The sequence below is a fragment of the Ovis aries genome, chromosome 6 (assembly GCF_016772045.2).
Source record: "Ovis aries strain OAR_USU_Benz2616 breed Rambouillet chromosome 6, ARS-UI_Ramb_v3.0, whole genome shotgun sequence".
Taxonomy (NCBI): domain Eukaryota; kingdom Metazoa; phylum Chordata; class Mammalia; order Artiodactyla; family Bovidae; genus Ovis; species Ovis aries.
The window spans coordinates 38,675,733-38,699,835 of NC_056059.1; the positions used below are offsets into that span (position 1 = coordinate 38,675,733).

Consider the following 24,103-nt stretch of genomic DNA (forward strand, 5'->3'; position numbering starts at 1 on the left):
AGCAGATGTTGGCAATTTGATCTCTGGTTCCACTGACTTTTCCAAAACCAGCTTGAACATCAGGGAGTTCATGGTTCACATATTGCTGAAGCCTGGCTTGGAGAATTTTGAGCATTACTTTACTAGCATGTGAGATGAGTGCGATTGTGCGGTAGTTTGAGCATTCTTTGGCATTGCCTTTGTTTGGGATTGGAATGAAAACTGACCTTTTCCAGTCCTGTGGCCACTGTGAGTTTTCCAAATTTGCTGGCATATTGAGTGCAGCACTTTCACAGCATCATCTTTCAGGATTTGAAACAGCTCAATTGGAATTCCATCACCTCCACTAACTTTGTTTGTAGTGATGCCTTCTAAGGCCCACTTGACTTCACATTCCAAGATGTCTGGTTCTAGATTAGTGATCACATCATCATGACTATCTGGGTCGTGAAGATCTTTTTTGTACAGTTCTTCCGTGTATTCTTGCCACCTCTTCTTAATATCTTCTGCTTGTGTTAAGTCCATACCATTTCTGTCCTTTATCGAGCCCATCTGTACATGAAATATTCCCTCGGTATCTCTAATTTTCTTGAAGAGATCTCTAGTCTTTCCCAATCTGTTGTTTTCCTCTATTTCTTTGCAATGATTGCTGAAGAAGGCTTTCTTATCTCTTCTTGCTATTCTTTGGAACTCTGCATTTAGATGCCTATATCTTTCCTTTTCTCCTTTGCTTTTCGCCTCTCTTCTCTTCACAGCTATTTGTAAGGCCTCCCCAGACAGCCATTTTGCTTTTTTGCATTTCTTTTCCATGGGGATGGTCTTGATCCTTGTCTCCTGTACAATGTTACGAACCTCTGTTTATAGTTCATCAGGCACTCTATCTAGCAGATCTAGGCCCTTAAATCTATTTCTCACTTCCACTGTATAATCATAAGGGATTTGATTTAGGTCATACCTGAATGGTCTAGTGGTTTTCCCTACTTTCTTCAATTTAAGTCTGAATTTGGTAATAAGGAGTTCATGATCTGAGCCACAGTCAGCTCCTGGTCTTGTTTTTGTTGGCTGTATAGAGCTTCTCCATTTTTGGCTGCATAGAATATAATCAATCTGATTTCGGTGTTGACCATCTGATGATGTCCATGTGTAAAGTCTTCTCTTGTGTTGTTGGAAGAGGGTGTTTGCTATGACCAGTGCATTTTCTTGGCAAAACTCTATTAGTCTTTGCCCTGCTTCATTCTGCATTCCAAGGCCAAATTTGCCTGTTACTCCAGGTGTTTCTTGACTTCCTACTTTTGCATTCCAGTCCCCTATAATGAAAAGGACATCTTTTTTGGGTGTTAGTTCTAAAAGGTCTTGTAGGTCTTCATAAAACCATTCGACCTCAGCTTCTTCAGCATTACTGGTTGGGGCATAGACTTGGATAACTGTGATATTGAATGGTTTGCCTTGGAGATGAACAGAGATCATTCTGTCGTTTTTGAGATTGCATCCAAGTACTGCATTTTGGACTCTTTTGTTGACCATGATGGCTACTCCATTTCTTCTGAGGGATTCCTGCCTGCAGTAGTAGATATAATGGTCATCTGAGTTAAATTCACCCATTCCAGTCCATTTTAGTTTGCTGATTCCTAGAATATCGATGTTCACCCTTGCCATCTCTTGTTTGACCACTTCCAATTTGCCTTGATTCATGGACCTAACATTCCAGGTTCCTATGCAATATTGCTCTTTACAGCATCGGACCTTGCTTCTATCACCAGACACATCCACAACTGGGTATTGGTTTTGCTTTGGCTCCATCCCTTCATTCTTTCTGTAGTTATTTCTCCTTTGATCTCCAGTAGCATATTGGGCACCTAATGACCTGGGGAGTTCCTCTTTCAGTATCCTATCAATCATATTGCCTTTTCATACTGTTCATGGGGTTCTCAAGGCAAGAATACTGAAGTGGCTTGCCATTTCCTTCTCCAGTGGACCACATTCTGTCAGACTTCTCCACCATGACCCGCCCATCTTGGGTTGCCCCGCAGGCATGGCTTGGTTTCATTGAGTTAGACAAGGCTGTAGTCCTAGTGTGATTAGATTGACTAGTTTTCTGTGAGTATGGTTTCAGTGTGTCTGCCCTCTGATGCCCTCTTGCAACACCTACCATCTTACTTGGGTTTCTCTTACCTTAGAGGAGCTATCCCACGTTGAAGGTCAGGAACGGTGGCGGTAAGGAGATACCCCTCATCCAAGGTAAGGAGCAGCGGCTGTGCTTTGCTTGAGCAGCTGTGAAGAGATACCCCCATGTCCAAGGAAATAAAGGTAGGCTTTAGTTTTTCAAAAGAAAATATGTACTAGTGATTAGAATGGGATGCAGAAGAAATGGCCTGCCACAGGTTGGCTTATCACATCTGGAAAATTTTTAAACAGAGATCTCAGAGCAGAGATTTGTTATACATGCAGGAGTAGACAAAATACTGAATAAGAAAGTTGGAAGTCTTTTTTGCTATGGTATTATGGGTTTCTACTGAATTAACGATCTACATCTGCAACCCAAGCTCACTTTTTATTCCCTCATTACAAGAAATATTTGTGAGTCACCTACCGAATGGCTGATACTTCTCCAAGCCCTAGGTACCTGGTATTGAAGAAGTAGAATTATGTCCTTCTGTAGTCTACTAACTGCAAAGTTTTTTCTGTTGAAACGATCAGGGATGGTTCCTAGGAGCCCTTTGTAAGTTTCAAAGACCATTATTATTCTCTTCAGAACAGAAGTATCTAAATGGAATAAAATCCTAAGGGTTAATCACTATAAACACCATGAAAAGACTTCAAACATATACTTTACTCCTATTAAAATTCTTTGAGTGGAGGCAGGGGGGATTTGGTTTTGTTGGACAGCATCTTCCTTTGCCTAACCTAGGTCATCATTCTTTCCAGGATAGATATAAGAAACTAAGAACTGCTGTGATGACAAAAATGTGTGTAATTTAAAGTGAAAGGGGTCATTTAAAATTCTCCCCTTCCTTGTGCCTGTGAAGTGTCAGGTAATTTAAGGAAAATCATTCCTTTTTAGTTCTGATTTGAGGCTAATAATTCTCCTTTGCAAATAACCACAGATGTTCTCTTATGAAACTGCTGTATAAAGTTCAAATGAATGCAGGAATTCAAAAGTTTTGCTTAGATGTTAATTTAGAGATCAAAAAGTGGTCTACCCATCGAAAAAAGAGAGGCAGTACTTTGTTCAGTGTCTACTATGTACACTTTTTTGTGATTTAATTTACCACCTGTAATAACCCTTGGAGGCTCAAAGAGTTTAAATTATTCACTCATTTAGACTAGCTAGCTGAAGTGTTAAGTGGAAGAGCTAGGCATCAAGCCCATTTGAGAACCTTAGAGTTCTTTCCCCACAACGAGATTTCTGGATGTTACAAAAAGACATCACTCTGTTTCAAAGCTTGCCTTGGCCTTCTAAGATAGATTTATTTATTATCTACAGCTAGTTCTTGGAACAGCTACCATGTTAATGATATTATACTAGATAATTGGGGCACATTCCTGAATAAAATAGACATGGTTCTCACAGTGTCAAGCTTACAGCCTTGTGATAGAGTCAAATAGTAAACAAATAAATAATTTAATAAAACTATGTAACAATCAAGTGATAAGGACTTAAGTAAGATGAACAGAGTGTTATGACAGAAATCAACGAGGATGGGAGAAAGTTTCCCTTAAAAGAATTGGTTAAAGTCCCTCTGGGCAATGATATTTAAGCTAGTATTTAAAGATGAGCAATTGTCAGCAATGAAAGGTCATGAAGCAGAGTATTGTAGGGATGTCTGAAGTTCCAAGTATGTTTAACATTTTATTCTGTAATACATTTGGATTTAAATTTTGTAGGAGGTGTGAGGCTTATGCTGATGTCCATTTGTTTCCTATAGATAACCAATTACTCCAGTACCGTTTGCTTAAAAGATTATCTTTTTTTCCATTGAATTTCTTTTGCACCAAGTCAATTGGACTGATTTCTGGGTGTTTTGTTGAATTTATCTATGTGTATATGTTCCCGAGTGGCTCAGTGGTAAAGAAATTGCCTGCAATGCAGAAAAGGCCAGAGATGCTATAAGTTCAATCCCTGGGTCAGGAAGTTCCCCTGGAGGCAGGCATGGCAACCCGCTCCAGTATTTTTGCCTGGCGAATCCCATGGACAGGGGAGCTCACAGGTTACAGTCCATAGGGTCCTACAGAGTCAGACACAACTAAAGCCACTGAGAAATGTCCTTGCTAATTCAACGCAGTCTTGATTATTGTAGCAACATAATAAGCTTTGATATTGGGTAGATTGATTCTTTCCATTTTGTTCTTCTTCAAAATTATTTTAGCTAGTCTACTTTCATTGTGGACTTCCCTGGTGGATCAACAGTAAAGTGTCTGCCTGCAATGAGGGAGACCTGGGTCCCATCCCTGGGTGGGGAAGATCCCCTGGAGAAGGGATAGGCTACCACTCCAGTATTCTTGGGCTTCCCTGGTGGCTCAGCTGGTAAAGAATCCACCTGCAATGTGAGAGACTTGGGTTCGATCCCTGGGTTGGGAAGATCCTCTGGAGCTGGGAAAGGCTACCCACTCCAATTCTGGCCTAGAGAATTCCGTGGACTTAGCAGAGTCAGACATGACTGAGTGACTTTCACTTTCATGTTAAATTTGCAATATCAGTTTGAAGGAGATTGATATTTTTGTTATTTGAGTCTTCCAATCTGTGCACACAATATATATCTCCATTGATTTAGATCTTCATTTCTTTCATCAACATTTTGTAATTTTCAGCAAACAAATCCAGTACATTTTTTTGGTTAGATTTTCATCTAAGTGTTTTATTTATTTATTTATTTTTGAGTGATTGTAAATGATGTTGTATTTTAAATTTTGGTTTCGATATGTTCATTGCTAGTATATAGAAATACAATTGTATACAATTTTGTAGGTTTCTTTAATTGGGTCAACCTTGATGAACTCCTTTTTTAGTTCTAGGAATATTTATGTAGACTCTTTGGATTTTCTACACAGGTAGTCAAGTCATTTGTAAATAGGGATTCTGATAGGCATAAATTTTATTTTTCTTGCTTTAATGCATTGACTTGAACTTCCTGCCACTGTGTTTAACAAAGGTAGTGAGAGCAGACTTCCTTGCCTTGTTCACCTTCTTAATGGGAAAACATTCAGTCATTTACCATTAACTATGTTAGCTATAGAAGCTTCACTGGTGGTTCACACAGTAAAGAATCTTCTTGCAATGCAGGAGACCTGGGTTCAGTCCCTGAATCAGGAAGATCCCCTGGAGAAGGGCATGACCACCCATTATAGTATTATTGCCTGAAGAATTCCATGGACAGAGGATTCTGGCAGGCTACAGTCCATGGGGTCTCAAAGAGTTGAACATGACTGAGCAACTAACACACACATACAGGCACACACATAATGTGAACTGTAAGTTTTTTTAGACGTTCTTTATCAACTTGGAGAAGTTTCCTTCTATATTTATTTCTCTGAGCGTTTTTTAAAATAAATGAGTATTGAGTTTTGTCAAATGCTTCTTCTGCATTAATTGGTGTGATCATGACTCTTTCATCAACCTTTTATATGATATATTGGGCTTTCCTGGTACTTCAGCTGGTAAAGAATTGGCCTGCAATGTGGGAGACCTGAAGGAGGGCGTGGCAACCCATCCAAGTATTCTTGCTTGTAGAATCCCCATGGACAGAGGAGTCCGGTGGGCTACAGTCCATGGGGTTGCAAAGACTGAGTGACTAAGCATAATGGTATATTTAATTTATTAATTTTGCAATATTAAATTAGACTTGCACTCCTTGAATAAATACCAGGTAATCATAGTTTATAATTATTTTTATTCATTGCTAGATAGTATTTGCTAATATTTTATTAATTTTTATATCTATATTCTTTTAAAAAGATATTTATTAGAGTATAGTTAATTTACAATATAGTTAGTTTCAGATGTACAGCAAAGTGAATCAGTTGTACTTATACCTCTAAAGTGAAAGTGTTAGTTGCTCAATGATATCCAACTCTTTGTGACCTCATGGACTGTAGCCTGCCAGGCTTCCCTGTCCATGGAATGCTCCAGGAAAGAATACTGGAGTAGGTAGCCATTCATTTCTCTAGGCAAGATTTCTGATCACTGGACTGAACCCAGGTCTCCCACGTTGTAGGCAGATTCTTTACTGTCTGAGCCATGAGAAAAGCCTATATACATACACATACACACACATAAATATACACATATACATATGCATACACATACATAAACATACATACACATACATACACATACACATATATACACATACACATATATAATCCACTCTTTTTTAGATTCTTTTCCCATATAGGCCATTGCAAAGTACCGAATAGAAATTGCCAACATCTGCTGGATCATCGAAAAAGCAAGGGAGTTCCAGAAAAACATCTATTTCTGCTTTATTGACTATGCCAAAGCCTTTGACTGTGTGGATCACAATAAACTGTGGAAAATTTTGAAAGAGATGGGAATACTGGACCACCTGACCTGCCTCTTGAGAAACCTATATGCAGGTCAGGAAGCAACAGTTAGAACTGGACATGGAACAACAGAGTGGGTTCCAAATAGGAAAAGGAGTACGTCAAGGCTGTATATTGTCACCCTGCTTATTTAACTTATATGCAGAGTACATCATGAGAAACACTGGGCTGGAAGAAGCACAAGCTGGAATCAAGATTGCCGGGAGAAATATCAATAACCTCAGATATGCAGATGACACCACCCTTATGGCAGAAAGTGAAGAGGAACTAAAAAGCCTCTTGATGAAAGTGAAAGAGGAGAGTGAAAAAGTTGGCCTAAAGCTCAACATTCAGAAAACGAAGATCATGGCATCTGGTCCCATCACTTCATGGGAAATAGATGGGGAAACAGTGTCAGACTTTGGTTTTTGGGGCTCCAAAATCACTGCAGATGATGACTGAAGCCATGAAATTAAAAGACGCTTACTCCTTGGAAGAAAAGTTATGACCAACCTAGATAGCATATTCAAAAGCAGAGACATTCCTTTGCCGACTAAGGTCCATCTGGTCAAGGCTATGGTTTTTCCACTGGTCATGTATGGATGTGAGAGTTGGACTGTGAAGAAGGCTGAGCGCCGAAGAATTGATGCTTTTGAACTGTGGTGTTGGAGAAGACTCTTGAGAGTCCCTTGGACTGCAAGGAGATCCAACCAATCCATTCTGAAGGAGATCAGCCCTGGGTATTTTTTGGAAGGAATGATTCTAAAGCTGAAACTCCAGTACTTTGGCCACCTGATGCGAAGAGTTGACTCATTGGAAAAGACTCTGATGCTGGGAGGGATTGGGGGCAGGAGGAGAAGGGGACGACAGAGGATGAGATGGCTGGATGGCATCATGGACTCGATGGATGTGAGTCTGAGTGAACTCCAGGAGTTGGTGATGGACAGGGAGGCCTGGCGTGCTGTGATTCATGGGGTCACATAGAGTCGGAAGCGACTGAGCGACGGAATGACTGAACTCAACTGAACTGATACAGTAGGTCCTTATTAGTTATCTAGTTTATATATTACACTGTGTATATATCAATCCCAATCTTCCAATGTGTCCCTCTGTGCCCCTTTATAGTCTTGTTACCATCAGTTTATTTTCTACATATGTAACTCTATTTCTGTTTTTAAGTAAGTTTATTTGTATCCTATATTTTAGATTTCAGATATCAGCGATATCATATGGTATTTGTTTTTCTCTATCTGACTTGCCTCATTAAATATAACAATCTCTAGATCCATACATGTTGCTGAAAATAGCATTTTCCTTTTTATGGCTGAGTAATATTCCACTGTGTGTGTGTACCACATTTCTTTACCCATTTACTTATCAATGGACATTTAGGTTGCTTCCATGTCCTGGCATTGTAAATAACGCTACAGTGAATCTTTCTGAATTACAGTTTTCCTCATGTATAAGACCTGGAGTGTGATTGCTGAATCATATGGTAGTTCTGTTTTTAGTTTTTTAAGGAATCTCCATACTGTTTTTCATAGTGGCTTCACCAATTTACATTCCTACCTACAGTGTAGGACAGTTCACTTTTCTCCACACCCTCTAAGGCAATTATTGTTTGTAGATCTTTTGATGATGGTTCTGACCATTCTGACTAGTGCAAGGTGATACCTCATTATAGTTTTGTTGCATTTCTCTAATAATTACTGTCATCTTCCTTTTCTCTACTTTTCCTGTTTTTATTGCCCTCAATTTCTACTGTTATCTCTATTGTTCCCTTCCTTCTGCTTTCTCTAGGTTTATTTTGTTTTTGTTTTTCTAGGTTCTTGAGGTAAAAACTTAGACTATTGATTTAAGACTTTCTCTCCTTTTTAATGTATGAATTTAATGCCACAGATTTCAATCTCAACACTAATTTTATGTTGTATGAATTTTGATGTATTTTAATTTTCATTCTCTTCAGCGTATTTTTGATTTCCCTTGAGATTTCCTCATTGGCCCATGAATTATTTTGAATTGTTTTATTTAGGTTTCAAATGTTTGGAAATTTTCTCTTTCTCCTTTTATTAATTGGATTTTATAATTTGATTCTATTGTGGTCAGCAAACAGTGTATGATTTCAGTTCATGTAAATCTATCTGTTGAGGGTTAATTTATTGCCCAAGATATGCCCTATCTTGACATTTGTTCTATGGTGATTTGAAAATAATGTATATTCTTTTTTTGGTTGGGTGATGGAAGTCACTCAGTCATGTCTGGCTGTTTGTGACTCCATGGACTGTAGCCGACCAGGCTTTTCTGTCCATGGAGTTCTCCAGGCAAGAATGTTGGAGTGGGTTGCCATTCTCTTCTCCAGGGGATCTTGCTGACCCAGGAAGGGATTGAACCCATGTCTCTTATGTCTCCTGCATTAGCAAGCAGGTTCTTTACCATAAGAACCACCTGGAAAGCCCAAAGTCTATCTAACATGATACTAATACAGGAAATCGTGCTTTGATTTTTGCATGTCTTTTTTTTTTTTTTTACATTTGGCCTTCATATACATTTATATTATATTGAGTTCTTTGGATACAGTATATAGCTTGTTCATGTTTGAAAATATCCTCTGTTAATTCTGTCATTTAGTTTTCGTGTTTAGACCATTTGAATTTATTGTAATTATTGATGTCTTAGTAAGCTTGCCACTTTTTTTTCTCCTTTTTGTTTGTGTTTCTTTTTCTTTGTTTTTTAAGGGTTACTTGAAACAGATTTTAGAGTTGTCTTGATTTGCGTATAGTATTTTTGAGTATCTCTTTGTATAACTTTAATGGATACTCTAGGTATCATATACACATAATTTATCACAGGCAAGATCACTCAGTCCCATTACTTCATGGCAAATAGGTGGGTAAACAGTGAAAATTGGTGGATTTCATTTTCGTGGGTTCCAGAATCACTGTACATGGTGACTGCCACCACGAAATTAAAAGATCCTACAGGTGGCAAGAATACACGGAAGAACTGTACAAAAAGATCTTCACAACCCAGATAATCATGATGATGTGATCACTAATCTAGAGCCAGACATCTTGGAATGTGAGGTCAAGTGGGCCTTAGAAAGCGTCACTACGAACAAAGCTAGTGGAGGTGATGGCATTCCAGTTGACCTGTTTCAAATCCTGAAAGACGATGCTGTGAAAGTGCTGCACTCAATATGCCAGCAAATTTGGAAAACTCACAGTGGCCACAGGACTGGAAAAGGTCAGTTTTCATTCCAATCCCAAAGAAAGGCAATGCCAAAGAATGCTCAAACTACTGCACAATCACACTCATCTCACATGCTAGCAAAGTAATGCTCAAAATTCTCCAAGCCAGGCTTCAGCAGTACGTGAACCGTGAACTCCCTGATGTTCAAGCTGGTTTTAGAAAAGGCAGAGGAACCAGAGATCAAATTGGCAACATCCGCTGGATCATGGAAAAGCAAGAGAGTTGCAGAAAAACATCTATTTCTGCTTTATTGACTATGCCAAAGCTTTTGACTGTGTGGATCACAATAAACTGTGGAAAATTCTGAAAGAGATGGGAATACCAGACCACCTAACCTGCCTCTTGAGAAATCTGTATGCAGGTCAGGAAGCAACAGTTAGAACTGGACATGGAACAACAGACTGGTTCCAAATAGGAAAAGGAGTATATCAAGGCTGTATATTGTCACCCTGCTTATTTAACTTATATGCAGAGTACATAATGAGAAACGCTGGACTGGAAGAAACACAAGCTGGAATCAAGATTGCTGGGAGAAATATCAATAACCTCAGATATGCAGATGACATCACCCTTATGGCAGAAAGTGAAGAGGAGCTAAAAAGTGTCTTGATGAAAGTGAAAGAGGAGAGCGAAAAAGTTGGCCTAAAGCTCAACATTCAGAAAATGAGGATCATGGCATCCGGTCCCATCACTTCATGGGAAATAGATGGGGAAACAGTGAAAACAGTGTCAGACTTTATATTTTTGGGCTCCAAAATCACTGCAGATGGTGACTGCAGCCATGAAATTAAAAGACGCTTACTCCTTGGAAGAAAAGTTATGACCAACCCAGATAGCATATTCAAAAGCAGAGACATTACCTTGCCGACTAAGGTCCGTCTAGTCAAGACTGTGGTTTTTCCAGTGGTCATGTATGGATGTGAGAGTTGGATGGTGAAGAAGGCTGAGCGCTGAAGAATTGATGCTCTTGAACTGTGGTGTTGGAGAAGACTCTTGAGAGTCCCTTGGACTGCAAGGAGATCCAACCAGTCCATTCTGTAGGAGATCAATCCTGGGTATTTTTTGGAAGGAATGATGCTAAAGCTGAAACTCCAGTACTTTGGCCACCTGATGCGAAGAGTTGACTCATTGGAAAAGACTCTGATGCTGGGAGGGATTGGGGGCAGGAGGAGAAGGGGACAACAGAGGATGAGATTGCTGGATGGCATCACGGACTCGATGGACATGCGTCTGAGTGAACTCCGGGAGATGGTGATGAACAGGGAGGTCTGGCGTGCTGCCTCCAGTTGTCATTTACAGATGTGAAATTTGGACCATAAAGAAGGCTAAGTACTGAAGAACTGATGCTTTCGAACTGTGGTGCTGGAGAAGACTCTTTAGAGTCCCTTGGAGAGCAAGGAGATCAAACCAGTCAATCCTAAAGGAAATCAGTCCTGACTATTGAAGGGACTAATGTGGAAGCTGATGCTCCAATACTTTGGCCACCTGATGGGAAAAGATGACTCATTGGAAAAGACCTTGACAGCTGGGAAAGACTGAGAACAGGAGGAGAAGGGGGCAACAGAGCACAAGATAGTTGAATGGCATCACTGACTGAATGGACCTGAGTTTGAGCAAATTCAGGAGATAAGTGAAGGACAGGGAAGCATGGCGTGCTGCAGTCCATGAGGTTGCAAAGAGTTGTACATGACTTAGCGACTGAACAATTGGTGTGATCCTTGAAATAGTTTGAGTTGAGTATAGAATCTTACCTCTTTTTATGTAATTTTAGTCTATCCTTTATAATGTCTTAAATAATTCCTCTACATATATTTGGAACTGCATTAGTGTTATAGTTTTGCTTCAAAGAACAGATATAAATAAGTCAAAAAATGAGGAAAGTCTATTGTATTTACCCATATATTTGTTTACTATTATTCTGCATTTTCTTCTTCTTTTTTGATGTTCCGAGGTTTCTTCTCTAATACTTTCTTTTCTGTTTAGAGAATTTCTTTAATCATTCTATTATGGTAGGCCTGATGCCAACAAATTCTCTTAATTTTCCTTAATTTGAGAATGGTTTGATTTCCTCTTTATTCTCAAATTATAGTTTTTCTGGATATAGGGTTCTGGTTTAACAGTATTACGTTTCATTACTGAAAAAATGCTATGCCACTTCCTTCTGGCCTCTGTTATTTCTGTTGAAAAATCTGCCATCATTCAAATTTCTTTTTTCTTATAGGTAAAGTTTCATTTCTTTCTTGCTGCTTTCAAATCTTTTTCAGTGTCTTTAGCTTTTCAGATTTTGATTTTGATGTGTCTTGATATGATTCATTTGAGTTTGTACTGGTTAGAATTTTCTTAACTTCTTAAACCTGTAGGTTAATTCCAAATTTGGAATGTTTCAGCCATTACTTTCAAGTATTTTTACAGTCCTGCTCTTTTTCTTTTCTCTTTCTGTGACTTTGGTGACACAAATGTTATATATTTTGTCATGGTCCCCCAAAGCCCTGAAGGTCTGTTTATTTTCTCTCTATTGTTCAGATTGGATTATTTATTGTTTTATCTTCAAGTTCACTGATTTTTTTCCTCTGTCATTCTTGTCTGCTACTAAACTCACCCACTGAGTTTTTTGATCATTGTATTCAGTTTTAACATTTGATTTGGTTCTTCTATATATTCTGTATTTAAACTGAGAGTACTTTTTACTTGCTGATAATATTCACAATTGCTCATTGAAGCATTTCTTTCTATGACTGCTTTAAAATATTTGTGAATTCTAACCTCTCTGACTTTTTGGGGTTGGCATGTATTATCTTTTTTCATTCAGTTAGAGTCTTATTAGTTCTTGGGATAATTAGTGACTTTGAACTGAAACCTGGCCTTTTTGAATATGATAAGACTCTGGATCTTACTTAAGGTTCTATCTTAGGTAGTTTTGTTGTACACTGCTTTAAGAAGCAAAGGGTAGGGGGGATCTCCTTAATTAATCTCAGGTGGTGGTAGAATTCCAGGTTCCTATTGACATACCTCAAGGTGAGGACTCCTCATGACTATGGGGTAGGGTGGAAGTTCTGTCTCTCCATTAAGCCTCCCTTGATGTCTCTTTGGGTTGGAGGGTCTGGAATGCCTTTTTACTAATTCCCATGTGGCCTCTCTTAACACCATAGTGGGGATAGCTTCATGGCTGGGTAGTGATAAAAATCCTGAGTGTTCACTAGGTCTCTTTAGATAATCCGCTCCACCCTCACCCAGTGAAGAGAGAGAGGAACGCTTTATTACTGTGGGGTGGGGATGGAAGTCCAAACTTCCCACTGATGCTATAGTGGGGCTTTTGTAACCACCCAACAGGTCCATATATAAAAATGAAATTTGATCCATACATACCTCACATCATATCCTAAAATTAACTCAAAATGGATCAAAGGTTTAAATGTAAAAACTAACATTATAAGATTTCTGGAAGAGAACAGAATCAATTTTTATAGCACTTATCACTATGTAAAATTACCTTATTATCTATTTGCATATTTCCTTGTGTGTTAGTTGCTTAGCCGTGTCCAACTCTTTGTGACCCCATGGGCCGTAGCCCACCAGGCTCCTGTGTCCATTGAATTCTCCAGGAAAGAATACTAGACTGGGTTGCCATTTCCTTCTCCAGGAGATCTTTCTGACCCAGGGATTGAACCCGGGTCATCTGCATTGCAGGCAGATTTTTTGCGGTCTGAACCACCAGGGAACATGTATACTTCCTTACGTATTAATTTTTTACTAATTATTGAATGTCTCCTCCCTGGTGAAATGTATATTCTGTTTATATATATAGATCCAATAAAATATCTCAAGAAGGAAACTTATAATAAATATATCTTTAGTGAATGAATGGAAAACAGACCAAAGTATGCAGTCTCCTAAGAAGCAATGATGTGAACAAATGTAGCAAACTGGAAGGGACCTGATGGGGATTGAAAAAAAGGCATTCTTAGTATTTTCGTTTAAAATTATTTGCTCAAAACTTAGTGGCTTTCTTAAACTGACTTTAATCATATGTGTAGAAAATGTGCAAGTAACAAATCAAATGCCCAGTGTTGATGGCTCTCAAATCACCCAATATTCAATGTTTAGCTTTAAAAATACTTTACAGTGTCCAGAGTTTTAGTACTAAATCAATTTTTTGGATTCTTGGTTTTCTATTCTTTTCTATCAAACTGGCTGTATTCTCATTCAACCATGTTTATTTTTACTTCAGATCAGTTTGACCAACCAATCAGTTTAACACATACTGGTGTTTAAATGCATGGTATATGTATATTTGTATATGTTCTCTTATTAGAAAACTTTGTCCTATGCAGCTGAGGCAGAATTTCTAACTATGTAAGACAACATTAATTTCAATAGGGTAAATGACTTTCTTCTTATTAATGTTAATTGTACAGTAATATTTTTTCTACTATAATAGTATCATGATACTATAATAGTATCTCTCGCTAAACTACTATATTTAATTAGAAGTAATTATTTTTCTCTTTTTGGTCTCTTACTTCCCTCTTCATACCTTACAGTCAGTTTAAGATAAAAGATATCACAATAAAATCCTTTTCTCTCATACAACTACTCTTCTTACTGAGGCCAGAAAATGACTGAGTATACAGGGACTCAATAAGCAGAAAGGAGCTATTTTGTGATATTTTCCTCCTATTCTTAATGATTAATAGAACATTTCTTTGAAGAAAACATATGAACTTATAGTATTTTAGAAGTATAATAGAAAAAATCTTTTAAATTATATTATTATCTCTACACTATGTTTCATGCTTGCCAATGCAAGAAATTTGAGACACAGATTCAATCCCTCAGTCAGGAAGATCTCCTGGGGGAGGGCATGGCAACCCACTCAGTATTCTTGTCTGGAGAATTCCATGGACAGAGGAGCCTGGCAGGCTACAGTCCATGCGGTCTCAATGAGTTGGACATGACTTAAGTGACTTAGCATGCATGTACATGTTTTATGTTATATACACTGTACATACAGTGTCCATACATTTTTGCATTCAATACAACAATTTGTGCAAGAATTATCCTCATTTTACAGATGAGAATATTGAAGCTCAGAGGGGTTAAGTAACTTGCCCGAGGTTGTACTGTGGATGTAGCATTTGACCCTTATTTCCCTTGTTGCAAATTCCATAGTTTTAATCATCACATTTTACCACTTCACCAGTCCCTATACTTTTTCTTAAAAATATAGGGAAACTAATTCATGGAGATAGAGGCTGAGTTATCCAAGGCCACGGGAACATTTCTTTCATTCATTTACTTAATCAATGTTTAATGCAAACACTGTTTTCAGTGAGTGGTGTTAATCACTAAAATGTATGTAGGCAAAGCAGAATAAATTATAGTCTTGTTCTCCCTGTCTGAACACTAATTTATAATTTTATTGGGGGAGGTGGATACATACAAAATTAGGGAAAGAAAATGAATAAAGTGGGAGGAGTGGAGAAATTCTGGATGTGGGTTGAATACAGCAGTAACCCAAATTTTAAAGTGAGAAAAGCGGCTATTGTGTGTTTCATGATTTAATTCCCATCACAATGGTGTCACTGTGTCTGTTTGAAAAGCCACTCAGGTTGAGGTCAGCTAAGCCTACAGACCAAGGGGTTTGCTCTTATTTCCTCTGTTCTTAGTTGCCCAGTTGGCTGTAAAAGCAAAATAGTGGGGGGTGGGGTGGTTAATTTCAAGACTAGCTCTCAGACCCAGATGCCTGACAATTAGTTTTGCACTTTTTCCAATATGTCTCCTTGTTGCAATAAACAGGACTGAAGACATTAGTTAGCAGGCAACTCCTACCTCTGTAAGAGCTTGAGAAAGCCTTAGACATATCCTCCAATCATGCTAAAGAAAATCTATAAAATTGTTGATCATTTAAAGGCATAGAAAAATACCTTTGTTGGTAGCAAATTAATAAAGAGAGATTTCTTTTGGAGGGATACTGGTGACCACACCAATCTCTACTAACTGTTGCTGGGCAAAACTGTTTCATCTTTCTGAATTCAGACTATTTTAACTGAGAGAATAAATATTTTAGATGTAATAGCAAAAGAGAGGACACAGTTTTGAAGGGAGTTTTTTTTTTTAATTAGTTTATCCATCAAATCCATTTTCCAAACTTCAGATGTTTTGCTTTATATGTGTTCCTTTGTGCAGCTATACTTGTTCCTGTACAAGTATTAAAACAGCTCAAATTTTAATTATTTTAAGAGCTACTTCTTCTGACTCCAAATCTCATGTTCTGCCCACTTTACTGCATTGTCTCGTCTCATAACCAAGTAGGAGTTCTACCCACTTTTCACATTCCATCTTTGTGGGTCTACTGAAGGCAAAAAGATTTTTGTTGGAGCATAACTCTCTCCAGTGCCACTCATTTGTGGTACTATCTGCCATAGCCGAAAAAGACTTTCCCAGCAAAAATTGGTAAGAAAGTGTTTGAAAAGTCAACCTTATGAATAATTCCTTTTTTTTCCTTTGCTGCTGGGGCTTGTGGCATTTCTGTGCAAAGTGTCAGTGGGTGACCTTACTTCTATTTCCTGCAAATTTATCTTGTCTACAATATTTTGATCCTTTTAGCCTGAATAGAAAAATATCTTCATAGCAAAACACTATTACATTAGTGGCTTATTTGATTTCAGGTTCCTGTGAAGGTTTTTTACCTCTGTATTGATGGAGGCCCCTGTGAACTTCTTATTCCTAGTTGGTATTTATGGGCAATTTTATAATCCATGGTTTGCATAGAAAGTAGGTGATCTAGACAAAATATTAAAAAAAAATCTTGTTAAAGTTAATGGCTTCCATAACTTTCTAAGTTTTTTAACAGAAAAAAATATTTATAGAGACGTAATCAAAACTTAACACTGGAAGGTTTAAGGTAACTGTCAACCAACCATGTTTCCAGGCAGAACGTCCTTTGAAAGTTAGCCTAAAAAAAAAAAAAAAAAGAAAGAAAATTAGCCTGGATAACAGTGAAATTTGAGTGCCAGCTCACCCATATACCAGCTGTGTGACCTTGAGCAAATCATTTCACCTCTCTGAGCCTAGGGGAAATTTGAGATAGAAGTACTTGCCTGACCAATCTCATGGAGTAGCTGAGAGATTCAGATGAAGTAACAAATGGGAAAATGCCTAACTGACTATAAATTGCTTTGAAAATAAAGAAGGCAAGATTAAGAATAAAATTTAAATACAAATATACCAGATGTATCAACATGAGACCTGAATAGAAGAGGCAAGTTGTGCTAATAATGATGATGATTTCATCAGAATAATAATATTGAGGTTGCATGTTAGGAAGGCAATAGCAAAATGTCTCCGTTTGTTTTTACTACTGTTCCTTGTCAAATGAGTTCTTTTAAAAGTTACATTTTCCAATCCTATATGCAAAGCAGCAGAAGAGAGACAGATGTAAAGAACAGACTCTTGGACTCTGCGGGAGAAGATTAGGGTGGGACAATTTGAGAGATTAGCATTGGGACATATACATTACCATATGTAAAATAGATGACCAGTGCAAGTTCTATGAATGAAGCAGGGCACTCAAAGCCTGTGCTCTGGGACAACCCAGAGGGATGGGATAGGAAGGGAGGTGTGGGGGAAGTGGGGTTCAGGATGGGGGGACACATGTACACCCGTGGCTTATTCATGTTGAGTATGGCAAAAACCGTCACGATGTGTCAAGTAATTATCCTCCAATTAAAATAAGTAAATTAATTTAAAAGTTTAAAAGTGACATTTTCTTTTGTATATGAAAGACTTTTTACCTCTCCTGACTCAAACCTTGATTGTTCCTGAAGATGTGGAGGGATGAAGACAAGCATGATTTTGAGACTGAAGCAGAGGCAAAGAGAGAAGTTGGAACAAGTGACTGGGGAAGAGAGTGGACCCAGGCTTCAGTGTTTTCATTATAACCAAACAAACATAAATGACATCTCTCAAATGAATTTAAACATTAACAGAAAAGACAGGTGTTTCAATTTGATAAGCAACAGAACAGGTAAGTTAATTATTAGCCTGAGAAAACCTTTTAGTATTTTGAGCTATACCAACCTCCAACAACTGATTTATAGGCAGCTTAACTGCTCCCCCTCAAATTACAATGATAATTTAAAAATATATGTAAACTTTCAAAGCACTGTTACATGTTCACTTGCCTGTTTTTCACCACTGTAAGGTGGGCAAGGCAAGCAGGATCTGGGCAGAGACTTGCTTGAAGTTACATGAAGACAGATATCCTATGGTGTTTCTGAAGAAAAGACATGTATTGGATTCTAGATTCAAGAAAAGTATAAGGATAGCATATATCTAAATATTTTTACTTGACTTAAATTTGCTTCTCAGAAATGGAAATTCTAAGTTATAAAAATCACCACAGCAATGAAATTTTGCAAACACTATAAATAGAAAACTCAAAAAGTTTTATTACCAAATCCATTGACATGAAATTTCAATTATACATAGATTTACTAAAATTTCAGTGTAGATATTTGCTTCCTCAAAATGAATCTTCCCTCTCTTTCCCACCTATTTTCAGTTCAGTTCGGTTCAGTCGCTCAGTCGTGTCCAACTGTTTGTGACCTGATGAATCGCAGCATGCCAGGCCTCCCTGTCCATCACCAACTCCGGGAGTTCACTCAAACTCACGTGCATTGAGTCGGTGATGCCATCCAGCCATCTCATCCTCTGTCGTCCCTTCCTTTTCCTGCCCCCAATCCCTCCCAGCATCAGAGTCTTCCAATGAGTCAACTCTTTGCATGAGGTGGCCAAAGTACTGGAGTTTCAGCTTCAGCATCAGTCCTTCCAAAGAACACCCAGGGCTGATCTCCCTTAGAATGGACTGGTTGGATCTCCTTGCAGTCCAAGGGCCTCTCAAGAGTCTTCTCCAACACCACAGTTCAAAAGCATCATTTCTTCAGTGCTCAGCTTTCCTCACAGTCCAACTCTCACATCCATACATGACCACTGGAAAAACTATAGCCTTGACTAGATGGACCTTTGTTGGCAAAGTAATGTCTCTGGTTTTCAATATGCTATCTAGGTTGGTCATAACTTTCCTTCCAAGGAGTAAGCGTCTTTTAATTTCATGGCTGCAGTCACCATATGCAGTGATTTTGGAGCTCAGAAAAATAAAGTCTGACACTGTTTCCACTGTTTCCCATCTATTTCCCATGAAGTGATGGGACCAGATGCCATGATCTTCGTTTTCTGAATGTTGAGCTTTAAGCCAACTTTTTCACTCTCATTACGCTCTTTCACTTTCATCAAGAGGCTTTTTAGTTCCTCTTCACTTTCTGTCATAAGGGTGATGTCATCTGCATATCTGAGGTTATTGATATCTCTCCCGGCAATCTTGATTCCAGCTTGTGCTTCTTCCAGTCAAGTGTTTCTCATGATGTTCTCTGCATATAAGTTAAATAAGCAGGGTGACACTATACAGCCTTGAAGTACTCCTTTTCCTATTTGGAACCAGCATGTTGTTCTATGGCCAGTTCTAACTGTTGCTTCCTGACCTGCATACAGGTTTCTCAAGAGGCAGGTCAGGTGGTCTGGGATGCCCATCTCTTGAAAAATTTTCCACAGTTTAATGTGATCCACACAGTCAAAAGCTTTGGTGTAGTCAATAAAGCAGAAATAGATGTTTTTCTGGAACTCTCTTACGTTTTCCACGATCCAGCAGATATTGGCAATTTGATCTCTGATTCCTCTGCCTTTTATAAAACCAGCTTGAACATCTAACTATTTAGAATCTAGCTTAATTCAACATTCAAACATACTTATTGAGCACCTGTTTTACCTTAGGGGACATACTGGTTTTAGTTTCCTAGATTTTGACAGAAGACTCTACATTGGTACTGTCCAGCACAATTTTTTATGATGATAACAGTTCATTTTTCTATAGGTCTGTGCTGTCCAATATGGTAGCCACTAGCCAAAGAATTGATGCTTTTGAACTGTGGTATTGGAGAAGACTCTTGAGAGTCCCTTGGACTGCAAGGAGATCCAACCAGTCCATTCTGAAGGAGATCAACCCTGGGATTTCTTAGGAAGGACTGATACTAAAGCTGAAACTCTAGTACTTTGGCCACCTCATGCGAAGAGTTGACTCATTGGAAAAGACTCTGATGCTGGGTGGGAGGGATTGGGGGCAGGAGGAGAAGGGGACGACCGAGGATGAGATGGCTGGATGGCATCACTGACTCGATGCGCGTGAGTCTGAGTGAACTCCAGGAGTTGGTGATGGACAGGGACGCCTGGCATGCTGCGATTCATGGGGTTGCAAAGAGTCGGACACGACTGAGAGACTGAACTGTAGTGAACTGAGACATATAGGGCTTCCCTGGTGGCTCAGGTGGTAAAGAGTCTGCCTGCAGTACAGGAGACTCGGGTTCAATCCCTAGGTCAGGAAGTTTCCCCTGGAGAAGGAAACGGCAACTCTCCCCAGTATTCTTGCCTGAAAAACCCATGGACAGAGGAGCCTGGCAGGCTACAATCCATGGGGTCACAGAGTTTGACTCGACTAAGCGACTTCACTCACTTTAGATGTATACAGCTATTGGGTATTTGACAACTACAGTCAGGAGTAAGGAACTGAATTTTAAATTTTAAAAATTTTAGTTAATTTAAATTTAGATTAAATGGTCACGTGCGGCTAGTGATACCATAGTGGGCTCTGTAGCTTTAGATTAGACTCATAAAGACTGTTTTCTATGGAAAGCCTTGGAGAGATTTCATTTTTAGATACATTTTATATGGAAGAGAAGGCATTGAAAAACATTTTTTCTCATCCTTTTGCTCACCACTTCCCTTCCCTGTGTCTATTTATAACACCGTATACTTTACAGTTTCTTTATTTGTTGTGTTTGCTGTCTGTCTCTCCAGCCTGGAGAATTAGCTTCAAGATGGTAGATATTTTTGATATTTTGGTTTATACCTACAAAAGAGACCAGATACATAGCAGGGACTTAAACATTTGTTGATTGAGGAAAGAGTGTATTCTACCTCTGAGTTCTCAGAAAATCTATGATAATGTTTACAAATTTAAAGTATAAATTTAAGTTACAAAGTTGAGTATTTGTTTATAGTTCAGAAAAAAATATATGAGGAAAATCCAAAAGCAACGTGCTCTACGCCTGGTTCTGGTCTCAATCCAATGTAGAGATTTACCTGAAATTATTTAATCAGTTCCCCATTTTAGAGTTATTTTGATTATTTACAAATTTCAAGGTTACTTTAATTCTTAAAGGTGTGTTTTAATTCTGTGATGTCCTTGAGATCAGTGGTCTTGTCCTGTTTATTCGTTTTATCCAGTATCATAGGTATTAAAATACTCTTTTGACAGATGAGAAAACGGAAGCTCTGAGGAATTAAGGAATTTGCCAATAGCCATATGGTTGGGAAATAAATGAACTGAACACTAAACCCAAGTATGACTGAAAATTCTGTTACTTCAGTTACATCTGCTTTCAATGGATGAGAATAAAATATTTTTCTCTCTAACTCCCTCTGTCTTTTCAATGTGATTTTTAATACTGTTTCAACACCAAGGCTACCCTGGTTTCTGAGGCCAGGCTTAATTTCCAGGGTTGTTCACTGTGAGCAGAGGTAGGGTTTGAAAGAGCGCTGGGTTCAGGGAGCAGTGAATTACTCCTTGTGTATGGGTTATACAGGGAGCAAGGGGAACTCAACCTGTAGCTGTTGATAGGACATGCAGAAGTCTCTGGAAGATTATGCTTACTGTGTTTGTAAGCTGAACTCCTGAAAGAGGGACACTCATGGACCATTAGTTTACGTATGGAGTTCTAATGAGGAATCCTATTAGGCAGGGCTCCTAATTGCTGTGCTTTTGAGATACTCAAATCATCAGAGTATAGAAAGTGTTATTTCATTCACATACACTTATACAAACTCTGAGGCCTTGGACATGAATGCTTTTATTACATACTATTTTAATAAATAGTCCTTCTTACAAGACTACCATTTATATATGTTGGGTTGGATTGTTTTTAATTAATATTTATTTTGGGCTTCCCTGGTGGCTCAGATGGTAAAGCATCTGCCTGCAACGCGGGCGACCCGGTTTCGATTCCTGGGTCGGGAAGATCCCCTGGAGAAGGAAATGGCTTCCTCCAGCACTCTTGCCTGGAAAATCCCATGGACGGAGGAGCCTGATAGGCTACACTCCATGGGTTTGGAAAGAGTCAGACATGACTGAGCGACTTCACTTTATTTTACTAACCACAAATTTTTAAAATATATTTAATTATTCTTATAAATGGTATATTAATGGAAGACTCAACTTTTTAGCCAAGTAGACTGGTCGAGTTACTTAATGCCTCTGAGTCTTCGGTTGCTCCAGTGGAAAATGGAGATACTATCACTAAAATCTGGTGATGAGTAAATGAGAAAGCAAACACACGTAAATGCTGACACACGAACGACACTCAATAGTACCATTATTAGTGCTATTTTAGTAGAAGCCCACTTGTGATATCAGGACTAGAAGGAGATGGCTTCTTGGCTTATTATATTCATTCATTATTTATCCTTTCCACATATACTTATTGAATATTTTCTGTGTGCTAAATTCATTTAGCTTGTTCTCTGTGAGGAGCCATGTATTAGTTTTCAATGGCTACTGTAACAAATTACCACAGCCTCATTAGCTTAAAATAACTTATTATTAGCCTATGATCTCTAAGTCATAAGTGTAACATGGGGATCCCTGGGCTAAACTCAGGGTGCCAGCAAGACCACGTTCCTTTCTTGTTGTTCCGTTATTAGACATTACCATGTCTTTTCCCTCGTCCAGAGGCTACTCCTACTCCTTGGTGCATGGTCTACTTCCATCTTTCAAGCCAGCAATGTTGCATCTCTCTGACTGTTCTTCCATTGCTGCATCTCTGATAAAATGATACGTTCTTCTAAGGGCTTATGTGATCAAGTCCATTTTTCCACGTAAGGCAACACATAGCCACAGCTTCCAGGTATTGGGATGCGGACCTGTTTGTTGTTGCTGTTGTTCAGTTGCTAAGTTGTGTGCGACTCTCTTTGTGATCCCACAGACTGTAGCCCGCCAGGCTCCTCTGTCCATGGGATTTCCCAGGCAAGAATACTGGAGTGGGTGCCATTCCCTTCTCCAGGGGCTCTTCCCGACCCAGGGACCGCACATCTCCTGCACTGGCAAGCAGTCTCTGTACTGCTGAGCCACCAGGGAAGCGTGTGTGGGCCTCTTTGAGGAGTGTTATTCTGCTGCCACAGGACACACATTATAAATCAAACAACATGAGTGAATAAATGTGGATATGGACAGTGCTTTGTTGATGAAAGTTAAGGACCGAAGTGAAGCAAACTAAAGGTTATAGGGAGTTCCAGTGAAGGGAAGGGGTTTCCAGTTTGTATGAAGTAGTCAGGTAAAGTCTTTACTGATAAGGTGATATTTGGGCAGAGATATGAATTTGTTTAAAGCAGAAAATTTTAAACAAATAAACCTACATTTTAAGCATTTTTATTAAATGTATGATGCATAAGCAACATCTATTCACTAAACTTCTGATAAAGAGCCAAGCCAGATGGGATATTAGTCAAGCATCATCTGAGTTTTCCCATCTCTTTTATGTGGATCAAGGACCTAAAGACAGTGATTAAAACAATTTGAATTTATAATCTTATGAATTTTGACAATTTCTCCCCACTCTTTTATAGTTATATTAATAGCAATTTTTTTAACTTGCCTCTTTTCACTTCATACTTCTTTATTTTATATAAGTATACTAGTAAATTATGTAATTACAGTAACAGTTACAGCTGTAAATTGGAAATAAGTACAACTGACTTCTGATAAGCATACCATTCAAATGATGGGAAAAGTATTAATATATAGATATAGTGAAGAGTAGGGGTACCATAGATGATAATTAAGGCACTATCTAATGCCTTAATTAAGTGTCCATCTTTCAAGAAAGCTCCTATGATTTTACTAATTTGAATTCAGTCAATCATAATATTCTATAATATCATAATTTTAAAATTATGGTGAGACTGTTTAGTAAGTACTAGAGGTACATGTTTTATAGTGTAAAGCTAGATGAAGCCACAGAATTAGATTCTTTCAATACTTACTCCAAGAGGCAGTCTATTGATGGGATTGAGATGATGCTCAGTGAGATGATATCTTAGATTAATATTCTAGCTCTCATGCTGAATCACTGAGCTCTGTGCAAGTTACTCTCTTTTCCTCAGTTTTCTTATCTTGAAATTGGGAATAACTGTAGAATTTATAGGGTTGTAATAAATCTCAAGTAGGTTA

General features: G+C 38.4%; 1 protein-coding gene across 1 annotated transcript; it reads right to left on the bottom strand.

The window, feature by feature from the left end:
- Window positions 1–939: 939 nt before the first annotated feature.
- Window positions 940–22,631, bottom strand: LOC132660032 (craniofacial development protein 2-like; the record flags this gene model as incomplete). The annotated part of the gene is made up of 3 exons (XM_060417736.1): window positions 22,586–22,631; window positions 2,603–2,742; window positions 940–1,854 (listed from the first exon to the last, which is right to left on the bottom strand). Coding segments are annotated over exons 1-3 (1,101 nt in total), but the record flags the coding sequence as incomplete, so codon positions are not given.
- Window positions 22,632–24,103: the final 1,472 nt, after the last annotated feature.